The sequence below is a fragment of the Amblyraja radiata genome, chromosome 1 (genome assembly GCF_010909765.2).
Source record: "Amblyraja radiata isolate CabotCenter1 chromosome 1, sAmbRad1.1.pri, whole genome shotgun sequence".
Lineage (NCBI taxonomy): Eukaryota > Metazoa > Chordata > Chondrichthyes > Rajiformes > Rajidae > Amblyraja > Amblyraja radiata.
Genome location: NC_045956.1, coordinates 30,292,251 through 30,307,551, shown reverse-complemented (window position 1 = coordinate 30,307,551; position 15,301 = coordinate 30,292,251). Strand labels below are relative to the sequence as shown.

Below are 15,301 nucleotides of genomic sequence, written 5' to 3'. Positions count from 1 at the left end.
TAAAACCTCCTTCTTTCATCTCCGCAACATCGCCAAACTCAGACCCTCTCTCACACCGCCTGCTGCTGAAAGACTCATCCATGCCTTCATCTCCTCCCGACTGGACTATTGCAACTCACTTCTCCTTGGCATCAGCTCCACCTACATCAACCGACTCCAACTGGTCCAGAACGCAGCCGCCCGACTCATCACCCACACCAAATCCTGGCATCACATCACTCCAGTCCTCAAAAAACTTCACTGGCTTCCCATCTCCCACCGGATCACCTACAAAATCCTGGTCCTCACCTACAAAGCCCTCCACCATCTGGCCCCCACATATCTCATTGACCTCCTCTCCCCCTACCAACCCTCACGGTCCCTCAGATCCACATCAGCCGGTCTCCTCTCCATCCACAAGTCCAACCTCCGCAGTTTTGGGGACAGAGCCTTCTCCAGGGCAGCTCCCAGGCTCTGGAACTCCCTCCCCCAACTGATCCGCAATTCCGTGTCCCTCCCCATCTTCCAGTCCCGCCTCAAGACCCATCTCTTCACCTCTGCCTATCCTTAGCCCCACGTCCCCGTCCCTTTTCATCTGTGCATTAATTGCCTCATGCTGTGTTTTGTATTGAATTCTGTCTTTACTTTGTGTACTAGTCATGTCTCTACTATTTATTTCATTCCCCTTACATGTTTTTCCTATACATGCTCAATTTTTGTAAGGTGTCCTTGAGACTCTTGAAAGGCGCCCATAAATAAATAAATAAAATAAAATGTATTAACTTTTTCACACAAAGTTGAGGCTGGGATAGGACCAAACGCGGGCAGGTGGGACTTGTGTAGCTGGGATATTTTTTCAAGTATGGGCAAGTTGGGCCGAAGGTCCTGTTTCCACGCTGTATCACTATGACCCTATGACTATCTTCAATTTTTGTTGGGAAATCCTGAAGTTGTTCAGTGTTAGGTGGAAAAATGACGACAATTTCAAACAAAAACCAAGATTGGGGGAGAAGTAAGCTCTGTCAGCACATGTAAAAATAGCGTGTTTTATTAAAGAGTACAGTATTTTCATGTCACAATGAAGATCCAGTCATCACTTAATTTCAAAACTGAAATTTCAACATCAGCCGAATGAGGAAATGTTCTTAAATCCATTTAAAGAAGCAGAATATCATACCATGTTCTGTCTCTATGTGGTCCATTCATTGATTTGCACATGTACAAATGGTTCATTCCAGATGCTAACTTACAAGTCTCACTTTATCCTTCTTTACTTTAAATGTGGGGTTACATTTTATCTTTTTGATAAAAGTCGCTTGGAGATCTTCTTCAGATTTGAAGTTACTGGCACCAACTTCAGCATAGTACTGCGATAGCACCTGGAAAAGTTTAAATATATTACAAATGAGAGTGTAACGAAGAATAACTACATCAGATGGGAAGTAACTAAAATAATCAGAAACAGGGTACAGAAATTCAGTTTTTAAAAGCTGAAATTATTTCCATTAGTAACCACAATTTCACGTTTTTGGTTTTCATGCTTTCATCACTTCAAAATCATCATCTTATCTCACACTACTTCAGCATTTCTCAACCTTTTTACCCCAGCGAATAATTTACATGTCTCAGGGAATCCCTACATAAAAATTATTATATATCTTTATTAATCTCTTTCTTTCTCTTTCATAAACTTAAAAGTTCATAAGGCAAAAATAATATATTTTTCTGATAAATTGTTTAAGCAAAAAATAACACACGTTTTTCCTCAAGTTTATTGACAATGCAAAAAAAAAAAACTGAAATCAAATCGAGGTTTTCATTCACACAAAAAAATCAACCATATCTGTAAACACATAAAATAAACATAAATAACCAACATCATAAATGAAACATATACACAGACGAAAACAGATAATAACTACCACAATTACTTAATTGTTTATTGACAATGTTGAAAAGGCATAGGATAAATCATACAAATAAAACGAGAGAGAGACAGAGACAGAGAGAGAGAGAGAGAGAGAGCAACACACATAAACTTCTTATAAACTAACAACACACATAAATAAACTTTTGCTAAACTAACAAAAATAAACATTAACATATTTACATTTTTAAAATTCATATAACATCCCTAAATGATGGGTAAAAATGACTAAATAACGATGGTGAATGAGGGACTGTACCTGCACTCCAGGAAGCACAGACAAGACTGATGGAGACCGTCTATGCGTCTGTGAGTCACTTGATGACACATGAGTCTGTCACGTACAGCTCCTGTCCACTGACCACTAAAGGCCGTTTCACACTGGCGCCGTATAGACGTCGCTAAATATGACATCGCTAAATATGCTAAATAGACCTCGCTAAATATGCCGTACGTGTATAATAAAACACAAAAATGAATCAAAAATGCATTTACATATGATTAGCCTATTTATCACTATTTCTCTCGGATCCCCTAGCGAACCTCTCGCGGAACCCGAGCGTTCCGGGGATCCACGGTTGAGAAACGCTGTACTACGTGTTTACCTTTTTAAAGCCATGACAAAACCTACCTTTTTTCTCAACTTTTTAACTGAGATTTCTTGCTCTGGAGACTGCTGTAGAACCATCTTGATTGTTCTTTTCCAGTTGAACTTCCCTGAAATAAACGAGAACTCACATTGTAGCATCCTCTGGTCTACAAGAAATTACTGATCCAGATTTTGCTGAGTGGCACATAGGTTCACAAGTTCTAGGGGCAGAATAAGGCCATTCGGCTCATCATGTCTACTCCGCCATTCAATCATGGATGATCTATCTCTCCCTCTCAACCCCATTCTCCTGCCTTCACCCCATAACCCCTGACACCCTTACTAATGACAAATCTGTCCATTTCAACCTTAAAAATACCCAATTATGGCCTTCACAGCCCTCTGTGGCAATGAATTCCACAGATTCACCACCCCCTGACTAAATAATTTCCTTCTCATCTCCTTTCTAAAGGTACGCCCTTTTATTCTGAATTATATTCATATTTGATGGCCTCTGGTCCTAGATCCTCCCACTAGTGGAAACATCCTCTCCACATTCACTCTATCTAGGCCTTTCACTATTCGGTAAGTTCAAATGAGGTCCCCCCTCACTCATCCTTTTAAACTCTGGCGAGTACATGCCCAGTGCCTTCAAAAGCTCATCATACGTTAACCCAATCATTCCTGGGATCATTTTCACAAACCTCTTCTGGATCCTCTCCAATGCCAGCTCATCCTTCCTCGGATATGGGGCCCAAAACCACTCACGATACTCCAAATGCAGTCTGACCAGTCCCTTATAAAACCTCAACATTACATCCCTGTTTTTGTATTACAGTCCTCTCGAAATAAATGCTAGTGTTGCATTCGCCCTCATTACTACCGATCCCACTCCCTAGTAGCACCTCTCACAATACTGCCGAGAAAAATTTGGCAAAGCCATGTGCCAAAGTTGCCGGGTTTTATGAAGGTGACCCGTTATCCCAGACACTGATAAAGATTCAAAACGTGCAGAGTTCTGTGCGGGATCTGTAAGCAGGCACACCGTTAAAACACTGGGTTATCTCTGCAAATCACTCATCAATCGCTTCACAGACACAAAATGCTGGAGTAACTCAGCGGGACAGGCAGCATCTCTGGAGAGATGAAATGGGTGACGTTTCGGGTCAAACTAAAGAAGGGTCTCAACATGAAGCGTCACCCATTCCTTCTCTCCAGAGTTGCTGCCTGTCCCGCTGAGTTACTCCAGCATTTTAAGTCTATCTTCGGTTTAAACCAGCATCTGCAGTTCCTTCCTACACATCAATTGCTGCACACTCACCAACTGAACCCTGACCTCCACACTTGGTTAAGTTCTGAAGTGCTCGTATTTACACTATTTATTGATTTTCATTTACAGTATCAGTGTCAAAGCCGGCATTTATGGCCTATCCCTGCTCTTAAGATTTAGGTTTGTATTGCCATGCGTACTGAAGTACAGTGAACGAGCATTTTGTTTTACATGCTATCCAACCAGGTCAGATAATACTATACATAAACAATAGACAATAGGTGCAGGAGTAGGCCATTCGGCCCTACGAACCAGCACCTCCATTCAATGTGATCATCCCCAATCAGTACCCCATTCCTGCCTTCTCCCCATATCCCCTGACTCCGCTATTTTTAAGAGCCCTATCTAGCTCTCTCTTGAAAGCATCCAGAGAACGTGCCTCCACCGCCCTCTGTGGCAGAGAATTCTACAGACTCACCATTCTCTGTTAGACAAAGTGTTTCCTCGTCTCCGTTCTACATGGCTTACTCCTGATTCTTAAACTGTGGCCCCTGGTTCTGGACTCCCCCAACAGCGGGAACATGTTTCCTGCCTCTAGCGTGTCCAAACCCTTAACAATCTTATATGTTTCAATGAGATTCCCTCTCATCCTTCTAAACTCCGGAGTGTACAAGCCAAGCTGCTCCATTCACTCGGCATATGACAGTCCCGCCATCCCGGGAATTAACCTTGTAAACCTACGCTGCACTCCCTCAATAGCAAGAATGTCCTTCCTCAAATTGGGGGACCAAAACTGCACACAATACTCCAAGTGTGGTCTCACTAGGGCTCTGTACATCTGCAGAAGGACCTCTTTGCTCCTATATTTGATTCCTCTTCTTATAAAGGCCAACATGCCATTCGCTTTCTTCACTGCCTGCTGTACCTGCATGCTTACTTTCATAGACTGATGAACAAGGACCCCCAGATCCCGTTGTACTTCCCCATTCCCCAACTTCACGCCATTTAGATAGTAATCTGCCTTCCTGTTTTTGCTAACAAAGTGGATAACCTCACATTTATCCGCATTAAACTTCATCTGCCATGCATCTGCCCACTCCCCAAACCTGTACAAGTCACCCTGTATTCTCTTAGCATAAACACAATTAAGTCAAACTCCAGTACAATAGGTAGAGCAAAGGGGAAGATACAGAGTGCAAAAAATAGTTCTCAGCATTGTAGTTTACCAATTCCACAAAGTCAATGTCCGCAATGGGGTAGAGATGATTCGGAAAGTATCCGAGCTTATGTTTCCATTAGTGGGAGAGTCTAGGACTGGAGGTCATAGCTTCAGAATTAAAGAACATTCCTTTAGGAAGGAGATGAGAAGGAATTTCTTTAGTCAGAGGATGGTGAATCTGTGGAATTCTTGGCTACAGAACGATGTGGAGGCAAAGTCAGTGGATATTTTTAAAGCAGATATAGATTTTTGATTAGTACGGGAATCAGGGGTTATGGAGAGCAAGCAGGAGAATGGGGTTTGGAGCGAGAGACAGATCAGCCATGATTGAATAGGGAGTAGACTTAATGGGCCGAAAGGCCTAATTCTGTTCCTATTATTTATGACCTTATGGAAGGACTATTCTGAAGCATGATAACACATGGGAAGAAGCTACCCCCCCCCCCCCCCCCCCATCGAGTGTGGTGGTGCTGCTTTCAAGAATCCGTATCTTATGCCTGACCGAAGCGGGGAGAAGGTGGTATGACAGGGGTGGGATAACTCTTTGATTATGTTGGCTGCTTTTCTGAGGCAGGGTGAAGTGTAGATAGAGTCAATGGTTGGGAGTCTGGTCTGTGTGATAGACTGGACTACATCTACAACTTCCACATGAGTGACGATTAGTCTTTTGAATTGCTGCAGTGAGTGTACTCCCACTATTCAGCAGGGACATGGTGGATTCAGACCCAGGGGCAATGAAGGAATGGTAACAAACTTCCTCATCTCAATGGGACACGACTGATTGCTGAGTTTTTCTAGCATTTTAATTCATTGACGTGCGTGTATAGCCATTGCACTCAAGTGTGTAGTTTCCATTGAGACATTGAGTTTCTTGTCTGTTGATGGAGAGAGATTTATTGGCGATAAAGCCATTGATAGTCAAGGATAAACACAAATAAAACAGCATTTCACGTCATAGTCCATTTGTCTCACGAATGAAGAAATCCAAGCCTGGGTTTATAGTACAACCTGTTTCAGTAACTTGAGAAATTAAATATTGTAGAAATAAAGAATTGCAGATGCTGGTTTATATCAAAGATAGACACAAAGTGCTGGAGTAATTCAGTTGGTCAGGCAGCATCTCTGGAGAGAAGGGATGAGTGATGTTCAGTTTGGGACCCTTCCACAGACTGAAAGACGGGGTGGAGGGGGTGAAGAGCTGGAGGAGAGAACAAAACCAGGACCATTCAGGGCCAGCCACAAATGACCTCAGGCAAGGCGTTTGTCAGGTAGGCTCATTATTGGTAGGGAAAGTGTGTAGGCTCATTGTTGGTAGGGAAATTCAAGAGAAACTATTACTTGGGAGGAGGAAGGGGCAAGAAGGGGGAAGGGGGGGGGGGGGGGGAGTATTACTTAGAGAATATTCATACTGCTGGGTTGTAAACTACCAAAGTGAAATACGAAGTGGTGTTCCTCCTATTTGCGTGTGGTCGCACTCTGGCAATGGAGGAGGCCCAGGACAGAAAGGTCAGTGTGGGAATGGGAAGGGGAGTTGAAATGATTGGCAACTGGGAGGTCCCATAGGACCAAGCTCTGTTTTCAACGAAACAGTCAGCAGGTCTACATTTGGTCTCGCTGATGTACCTGAGCCCACGTTGGGAACATTGGATGCATTAGAAGAGGTTAGAGGAGGTACATGTCAACCTCTGTCTCACCTGAAAGGAATGTCAAAGTCCATAGATGGAGTCGAGGGAGGAGATAAACGATCAGGTGTTGCATCTCTGGTGGTTATTGTGTCATAGAGCGATACAGTGTGGAAACAGGCCTTTCGGCCCAGCTTGCCCACACCGGCCAACATGTCCCAGCTTCACTGGTCCCACCTGCCTGTGTTTGGCCAATGTCGCTCTAAACCTGTCCTATCATTGTACCTGTCTAATTGTTTCTTAAACATTGCGATAGTCCCTGCCTCAACTACCTCCTCTGGCAGCATGTTCCAGCCACCTGCCTTTGTGTCAAAAAGGTACCACTCCGATTCCTGTTAAATCTTTTCCCCTTCACCGTAAACCTATGTACTATGTCCCTGGTTCCTCTATTGTGGGAAGAGACTTGGTGCATCTACCTGATCTATTCCTCCCATGGTTTTATACACCTCAATGCAGGGGAAAGTATCTGGGAGGCGGTGGTATGGGTGGAAAGGGATGAGTGAAGCAAGGAGTTATGGAGTCAGCAGTTAAATATTGTAGTTAAGTCAGCACACTACAATAAACATAGAAAATCGGTGCAAGAGTAGGCCATTCTCGAGGCAGCACCGCCATTCAATATGATCATAGCTGATCATCCAAAATCATACCCCTTTTCTGCTTTCTCCCCATATCCTTTGATTCCATTTGGGTGAAAAGGTTTTTCCTCATTTCAGTCCTAAATGGCCTACCCCTTGTTCTTAAACAGTGACCCCTGGTTCTGGACTCCCCCAACATCGGGACCATTATTCCTGCATCCTGCATTTTATGTTTCTACTAGACCAAGTGCAGACCCGTTGGGTCTGTTCCCCCAACGTGCGGTTGTGGGGGGGGAGGCGGCATGCAGCGTCACACACACTAACTATCCCCCCCTCCCCCCCCCCCCCCCACACTCACGCTAATTACCCCCCTTGATATTATATTAATATTATTAATTTGCGCCTTTTACCCCATAACAACCCTATCTACTTGGGGGCTATACCAACCATAGCCCCCAACTTGCAGTCACATCTAGAGAGGGGGGGGGGGGGGGAGTAGAGAGTGAGGGCAGAGAGAGAAGGGGCAGAGACAGAGAGAGAGGGGAGGAGAGAGAGAGGGTGAGAGTGAGGGGGAGAGAGAGGGGGTGCTGAGAGGGGGGTGAGGGGGAGAGGTGGGGAGCAGGGAGGGGTTTAGGGGAGGGAGGGTGGGGGAGGGGATGGAGGGGAGAGAGAGAGGGGGAGAGGAGAGGAGAGGGGGAGAGGACGAGGGGGAGAGGAGAGCGGGGAGAGGAGAGGGGGAAGAGGAGAGGGGTGAGGAGAGGAGCAGGGGTGGGGAGAGGGGGGGAAGAGGAAGAGGGGGGGAAGAGGAGGGGGGGGAAGAGAGGAGAGGGGGGAAGAGGAGGGGGGGCAAGCAGGAGGGGGGGAGAGGAGGGGGGGGAAGAGAGAGAGGTGGAAGAGGAGAGGGGGGGAAGAGGAGAGGGGGGGAAGAGGAGAGGGGGGAAGAGGAGAAGGGGGGAAGAGGAGAGGGGGGGAGAGAGGGGGGACGAGGAGAGGGGGGGAGGGGAGAGGAGAGGGGGGGAGAGAAGAGGGGGGGGGAGAGGAGAGGGGGGGGGAAGAGGAGAGGGGGGGGAGAGGAGGGGGGGAAGAGGAGAGGGTGGGGGAAGAGGAGAGGGTGGGGAGAGGAGGGGAAGGGAGGGGGGAAGGGAGAGGGGGGGAAGGGAGAGGGGGGGAAGGGGAGAGGGGGGAGAGTGGAGAGAGGAGGGGGGGGGAGAGAGGAGAGGAAGAGAGGAGAGGGGGGGAAGAGAGGAGAGGGGGGGGAGAGAGGAGGGGGGGAGAGAGGAGAGGGGGGGGGAGAGGAGGGGGGGGGGGGTGGAGAGGGGGGGGGGGGGGGGGGAGGGGGGGGGAGCAAAAGAGGAGAGAGGAGAGAGAGAGAACCCAAACAACCATTTGCAGGCAGTGCTTTTTTCCTTCAAACTAACCATAACCATATTTTCATTTTCAAACCAAATTAAGGGTACTTACTCACAGCTGTGTAAACATTTGTTCAGTCATTCAGAGCTCAGACCTCCATGTTGTAGAGACTGATTGGGGCACACCACTTCCTGGTTTTATAGTCCCTCCCCCATCCCACCAGCAGGAGCAGCAGAGAGAATGGGGAATTTTGTAAAAACATTAATATCTCCGTCATATTTCATCGACGGGACAAATCCTCAGCACACATGCGGCGGAGGGGGGCTCTGAGCGAGGTGGCCAAAAATGACGGCCGTAGGTGGCGGCATTCTCTCGGAAATCGCAGCACAGATCGCCAAAAGCGGTCAAGAGCAGAGTTTTAGTAATATAGATAAGATCCCTTCTCATCCTTCTAAATTCCAGTGAATATAAGCCCAGTCGACCAATTCTTTCATCATATGTCTGTCCCGCCATCCCGGGAATTAACCTGGTGAACCTACTCTGCACTCCCTCAATAGCAAGAATGTCCTTCCTCAAATTAGACCAAAACTGCACACAATACTCCATGTGTGGTCTCACCAGCGCTCTGTACAACTGCAGTAGGACCTCCTTGCTCCTATACTCAAATCCTCTCACAATGAAGGCCAACATGCCTTTTGCTTTCTTCACTTCCTGCTGTACCTGCATGCTTTCTTTCAGTGACTCTTGTATAAGGACACCTAGGTCTCATTGTACCCCCCCCTTTTCTGAATCTGACACCATTCAGATAATGATAGACACACAATGCTGGAGTAACAGCGGGACAGGCAGCATCTATGGAGAGAAGGAATGGATGATGTTTCGGGTCGAGACCCTTCTTCAGTCTGAGCATTTTGTGTCTACCTTCGATTGAAACCAGCACCAGAAGTTCTTTCCTACACCATTCAGATAATAATCTGCCTTCCTATTCTTGCCACTAAAGTGGATAACCTCACATTTATCCACATTATACTGCATCTGCCATGCATCAGCCCACTCACCCAACCTATCCAAGTCACCCTGCAGCCTCATAGCATCCTCCTTGCAGCTCACACTGCCACCCAGCTTTGTGTCATCCGCAAACTTGGAGATGTTACATTTAATTCCTTTGTCTAAATCGTTAATATATATTGTAAATAACCCAGCACTGAGCCTTACGGCACCCCACTAATCACTGCCTGTTAATTCCTACTCTTTGCTTCCTGTCTGTCAACTAGTTCTCTATCCATGTCTATACTCTACCCCCAATACCATGTGCTCTAATTTTGCACCCTAATCTCGTGTGTGACCTTGACAAAGGCTTTTTGAAAGTCCAGATACACCGCATCCACTGGCTCTCACTTATCCATTCTACTTGTTACATCCACGAAAAATAGTCAAGCATGATTTCCCCTTCATAAATCCATGCTGACTTTGACTGATCCTGTCACTGCTTTCCAAATGCGCTGCTATTACATCTTTAATAATCAACTCAAGCGTCTTCACCACCGATGTCAGGCTAACTGGTCTATAATTTTGTTTTCTCTCTCCCTCCTTTCTTTAAAAGTGGGATCACATTGGCTACCCTCCAGTCCACAGGAACTGATCCAGAGTCCATAGAACATTGGAAAATGATCACCAATGAATCCACGATTTCTGGGGCCACCTCCTTGAATACTCTGGGATGCAGACCATCAGGCCCTGGGGATTTATCTGCCTTCTGTCCCAACAGTTTACCTAACACCATTTCCTGAATAATGTGGATTCCCTTCAGTTCCTCCCTCCCACTAGATCCTTGCCCCCCTAGTATTTCTGGGAGATTGCTGGTTCTGTCTTCACTAAGGAAAACAAAAAAGTACTTGTCAGCCATTTCTTTGTTTCCTATTATAAATTCAGCCGTTTCTGATTGTAAGGGACTTCAGAAAACATGCATGCATCAATTTTATTCACTTCTTTGACTTGAACAAGTCAATTTTATTCACTTCTTTGACGAATAAAGGGGAGGCTATTTAAGACTGAGGTGAGAAAAACTTTTTCACCCAGAGAGTTGTGAATTTGTGGAATTCCCTGCCACAGAGGGCAGTAGAGGCCAAATCACTGAATGGATTTAAGAGTTAGATAGAGCTCTAGGGGCTAGTGGAATCAGGGGATATGGGGAGAAGGCAGGCACGGGTTATTGATTGGGGATGATCAGCCATGATCACAATGAATGGCGGTGCTGGCTCGAGAGGCCAAATGGCCTCCTCCTGCACCTATTTTCCATGTTTCCATGTTAACTCTGTTTTTTAGTTTTCATTTGAGAGATACAGCGTGGAAGCAGGCCCTCCGGGCCACTGAGACCACGCTGACCGGTGATCCCCGTCTATTAGCACTATCCTACACACTAGGGACAATATCCAATATGCAGAAGCTAATTAACCTACAAACCTGTCAGTCTTTGGAGTGTGGGAGGAAACCGGAGCAAAAAACCTGTTCCTCTTCCCAGAGACACAACTTGATGTGTTGAGTATTTCCAGGATTTTCACAAGTTCAAGGAGTAGAATTAGGCCATTCGGCCCATCGAGTCTACTCCGCCATTCAATCATGGCTGATCTCAGCCTCCCAATCCAATTTCTTGCCTTCTCCCCGTTAACCTTGACACCCGTTCTAATCAAGAATGTGTCTATCTCTGCGTTTTCTGATTTTGTTTTGGTGTTCTAGATTCTGCAATTTAGTTTTGAACATTAGTCTCCCTGATGTTGCAGACGGTCACTGCCGTGAATTTTGGGGCACGGGTGTTATTCACCACTCATCAACCCATGCCCGAATATTGATGTACGTCTTGACACATGGATGCGTGGATTTCTGATGTGTTGTGAATGGAATACCTGGCTTTGTCTCATTATTTTCTTCCACATCTTCAGTTTCCGCAATTTTAACTTTCTTCTCTTTCGATTTGGGTTCACCTGTGTGACATGCAAAAAAAAGAGTATCAGTCAGTAAAAGCTTGTTGCCTTGAATAAAAAGATTGCATTAAAATATTGTAGTTGGCCATGATTAGAATGCAGAAAGCCAAATAGTTCAAAAGTAAATTTAAATAGTATTGTGCACCCAATCCCAAAGAACGTACTTTTGTTTGAATTCATTTTTAAAATCTGGAAATGAAAGTTTCATTTGATAAAGCCACTTGTTTCAGTATTAAGAAAGTTGAAATATTGTAGTTCGATTTTCATCCTTCAACCCACATGCATACATCAAATTTATCCATATCTTTCCTACAGATTTTGCCCTGTTTCATGAGAAATCATCATCATCGGCGGTCACTCGAAATGAGTATGTCTGTCCTCTCATGGAGGACGCCTGTGCGTGACTTTGTTTAACGTGGGGAGACTGGTGCACAGACAGCCACCACACGGTTCTTGACAGATCTGGGTCAGGATCCAGTGGCATGGAGTCCACGACGACCAGAGACCCTTTTCTGCTGCAGCCTTCATCCGCCTTCCCAGCCGTTGTGACGCTCCACTAAAGTCAGCCATCGTCCTCCGCCTGTTCCACCGTTGAGGTCCTGGTTGGATTGCTCTTTGTCAGAGACCTCCCCCTCGACCTTACCGCCATGGGTGGCCCTACCAGGAGCATAGCTCCAGGCGACATCGCTTTCAGGATCTCAGGACCCCACAAGCTTCTCCACCACGACAAGGTGTCAATCCACGAAGAAGCTTGAGAAATATTGACAATGATCAAAGGTATATACAATAAACCCTTGTTTTAACAGTCTGCTTTATAACAGATTTCAGATGTAGCAGACAGACCTGCTGATGCCACCCCTGGTTCCCATCGTCTCCCCGGCCGCTTAGAGCCCCGGCCTCTGACGTCACCCTTGATTCACAAGGTGCCACAGTGAACTGTCTGAAGAAGGATCTCCACTCAAAACGTGTCTGAAGGGTCTCGTCCCGAAACATCACCTACTCCTTTTCTCCGGGGATGCTATCTGACCCGCGGAGCTACTCCAGCTTTTTGTGTCTATCTTAGGTGCGCCAATGAATCCTTCTTCACCCACCCCATGTTTGGCGACACCTCCTCAAAAAAACCCAATCATGTTAGTGAGACACGATCTATTACATATGAAGCCGTGCTGGCTATCCCCAATTAGCTAATTCTCTTCCAAATCGAGTAAATCCTATCTCAAAGAATTCTCTCCAATGATTTCCCAACCACCGAAGTGAGGCTCACTAGTTTACAGTTCCCTGGATTCTCGCTACTTCCTTTCTTAAACAAAAGAACAACATTGGCCACTCTCCAGTCCTCCGGGACCTCACCTGTGGCCAGAGAAGAAGCAAAAATCCCTGTCAAGGCCCACAATCTCCTCGCTTGCCTTCCTCAATAACCTGGGATGAATTCCATCAGGCCCTGGGGACATGTCCACCTTAATGCTCTTCAGGAGCCTTAGCACTACCTCCTTCTCGATCTCAAACTGCCCTAGCATATTTGTATTCTCCACACTGATCTCACTGGCCTTCAAGTCCTTCTCCTTGGTGAAAACTGGTGCAGAGTACTTGTTTAGTACATCACGTACAGCCTCTGACTCCAAGCAGATACCCTCCTTTATCCTTGAGTGGTCCTACCTTCTCCCTGGACACCCTCTTCTTTTTAACATATACGTATAAAAAGCCTTGGGATTTTCCTTAATACTTTGCCCCTTGTAACCACTCTCTTGCCCCTTCTAATCACCCATTTCAGTGCTTTCCTACTTGTTTTATGTTCTTCATTAGCTTCGTCAGATGCTACCTTATCAAACCTAACATATATTTCCTTTTTCTTCCTGACCAAGCTCCTTGGTTATCCACAGTTCCCTTACTGCAACATGCTGATCTGACACTTTGTTCAGCTGGCCTTTAAATGTCCTCTGTGGATTTACCCAATATTAACTGATCCCAATCTATCCTCCTTAGCTCCCGACATGGTAATCTGCCTTGTCTCCAATTAAATACTTTCCTCCAACGTCCAATTTCTGCAGGCCATTGTCATTGAGTCATGCAGTGTGGAAACAGGCCCTTCAGCCCAACTCTCCCACAGCAGCCAACATGTCCCAGCTACACCAGTCCCACGTTGCAGAAGGAATCCTCAAAGGAGATTATTTTGGAAACAACCGAAATGCAATTTTTTCCCTACCGAACATAAAATAATTTTGACCACCCTCATAATGCAGACAATAATGAATAGTCTATTATGTGAAATAGTGGTTTTCTCATTCCCACCCAGATTTCATTGATGATTATAAATACCGATACCCACCTTCAGCGGATGATTTGCATGCTTCCGTTTCCCACACCCTCACTTTGCTTTGTGAGTTCTCACTACCCTGCTGCTGGATATCCTGTCCATTATCCTCCACCGCACGGGCTTCTTCTCTGTCGTTCAATTTCTTCGTTTTTTCTTCTTTTTCTCTTCATTTTGTAATCCGGTTTATGATCCAACCCGTTTTCATCCTCCTGCAAATGTTTCTTTGTTTTTTTTGGTTTTGTTTTTTCTTTCTTCCTTTCGTTCCCTTTGTTCTTCTTCTTCTCAATATTTTCTGTGACAAGGGCCTGATCCGAGTTTGTTTCTACTGACTCTGAGGACCTTCACCATTCTGGGTTCTGTTTCTGATATTGTTGCTGGGTGTTTTTATCCTTGGCACTTAAAAAAAGGCAAGCAATATTAATATCATTTTATGTAATATTAAACTTAATTTATGGTAATATTAAGTACAATCGTAGAATTGTCAAGATAAACACCTTACATTTTCTGTGCAACTTCCATATCCCTACCACACAGTAAATAAGTTGTTTTAAATTTTTGCTATTAATATCACCTCATGATCCTCTGTATAATATAGCACCAAGATTAGGCATCACCTATCACAATTGTAAATGATTCCAGCGTCCACAAGTTCTTGAAGTACAAGTTCAACTTTCAACTTGCACGTTTCTGTACATGTGTTTCACTCATTACACACCTTCTATTGTGAAATTAATGCCTCTTTGTCCAGGTGACCTTTAATATCCCTTTGTAACATTTGTTTTCATGATATCCTAGGTTGTGACTCCTTCCAATTTCTTCTTTGTTAATTAAAAACTCGAAGATCAACAACCTCCTCTGAAATCAATGGTGTCAAAACTGAAGTAAGTCTCTTCAAATCACCAATGCAGTGTCACAGAGTTAAATTGCATTTCCAAAGTCTCTCTCAACTCCACCAACTTTCTGCACCAAGACAACTCTGATTCTGGTATCCCTTTCTTGGTTTCCCAATTTTGCAGGCCATTGTCATCGAGTCATGCAGTTGTGGAAACAGGCCCTTCAGCCCAACTCGCCACACAGCGGCCAACATGTTCCAGCTACACCAGTCCCACGTGCCTGCATTTGGTCCATATCCCTCCAAACCTGTCCTGATCGATGTAACTGTCTAACTGTTCTTAAACATTGCGATAGTCCAGCCTCAACTATCTCCTCTGGCAGCTTTTCCATAACCCATCACCTTTTGTGTGAAAAAGTTACCCTCAGATTCCTATTAATCTTTTCCCCTTCACTTTAAACCTATGTCCTCTGCTATTTGATTCACTACTCTGGGCAAGGCTCTGTACATTAACCAATTTATTCGTCTCGTGATTGTATACACCTCTATAAGATCACCCCTCATCCTTCTGTGCTCCAAGGAA

General features: G+C 45.2%; 1 protein-coding gene across 1 annotated transcript in view; it reads right to left on the bottom strand.

Annotated features, from left to right (window-relative positions):
• Window positions 1-997: 997 nt before the first annotated feature.
• lyar (Ly1 antibody reactive) overlaps window positions 998-15,301 on the bottom strand; it is a 30,885-nt gene continuing 16,581 nt past the window's right edge. The window contains 5 exon segments of the mRNA XM_033038562.1: window positions 998-1,358; window positions 2,538-2,623; window positions 11,495-11,572; window positions 13,899-14,054; window positions 14,056-14,225. Coding sequence (XP_032894453.1) covers window positions 1,221-1,358; window positions 2,538-2,623; window positions 11,495-11,572; window positions 13,899-14,054; window positions 14,056-14,225 — 628 coding nt within the window. The 3' untranslated portion in view covers window positions 998-1,220.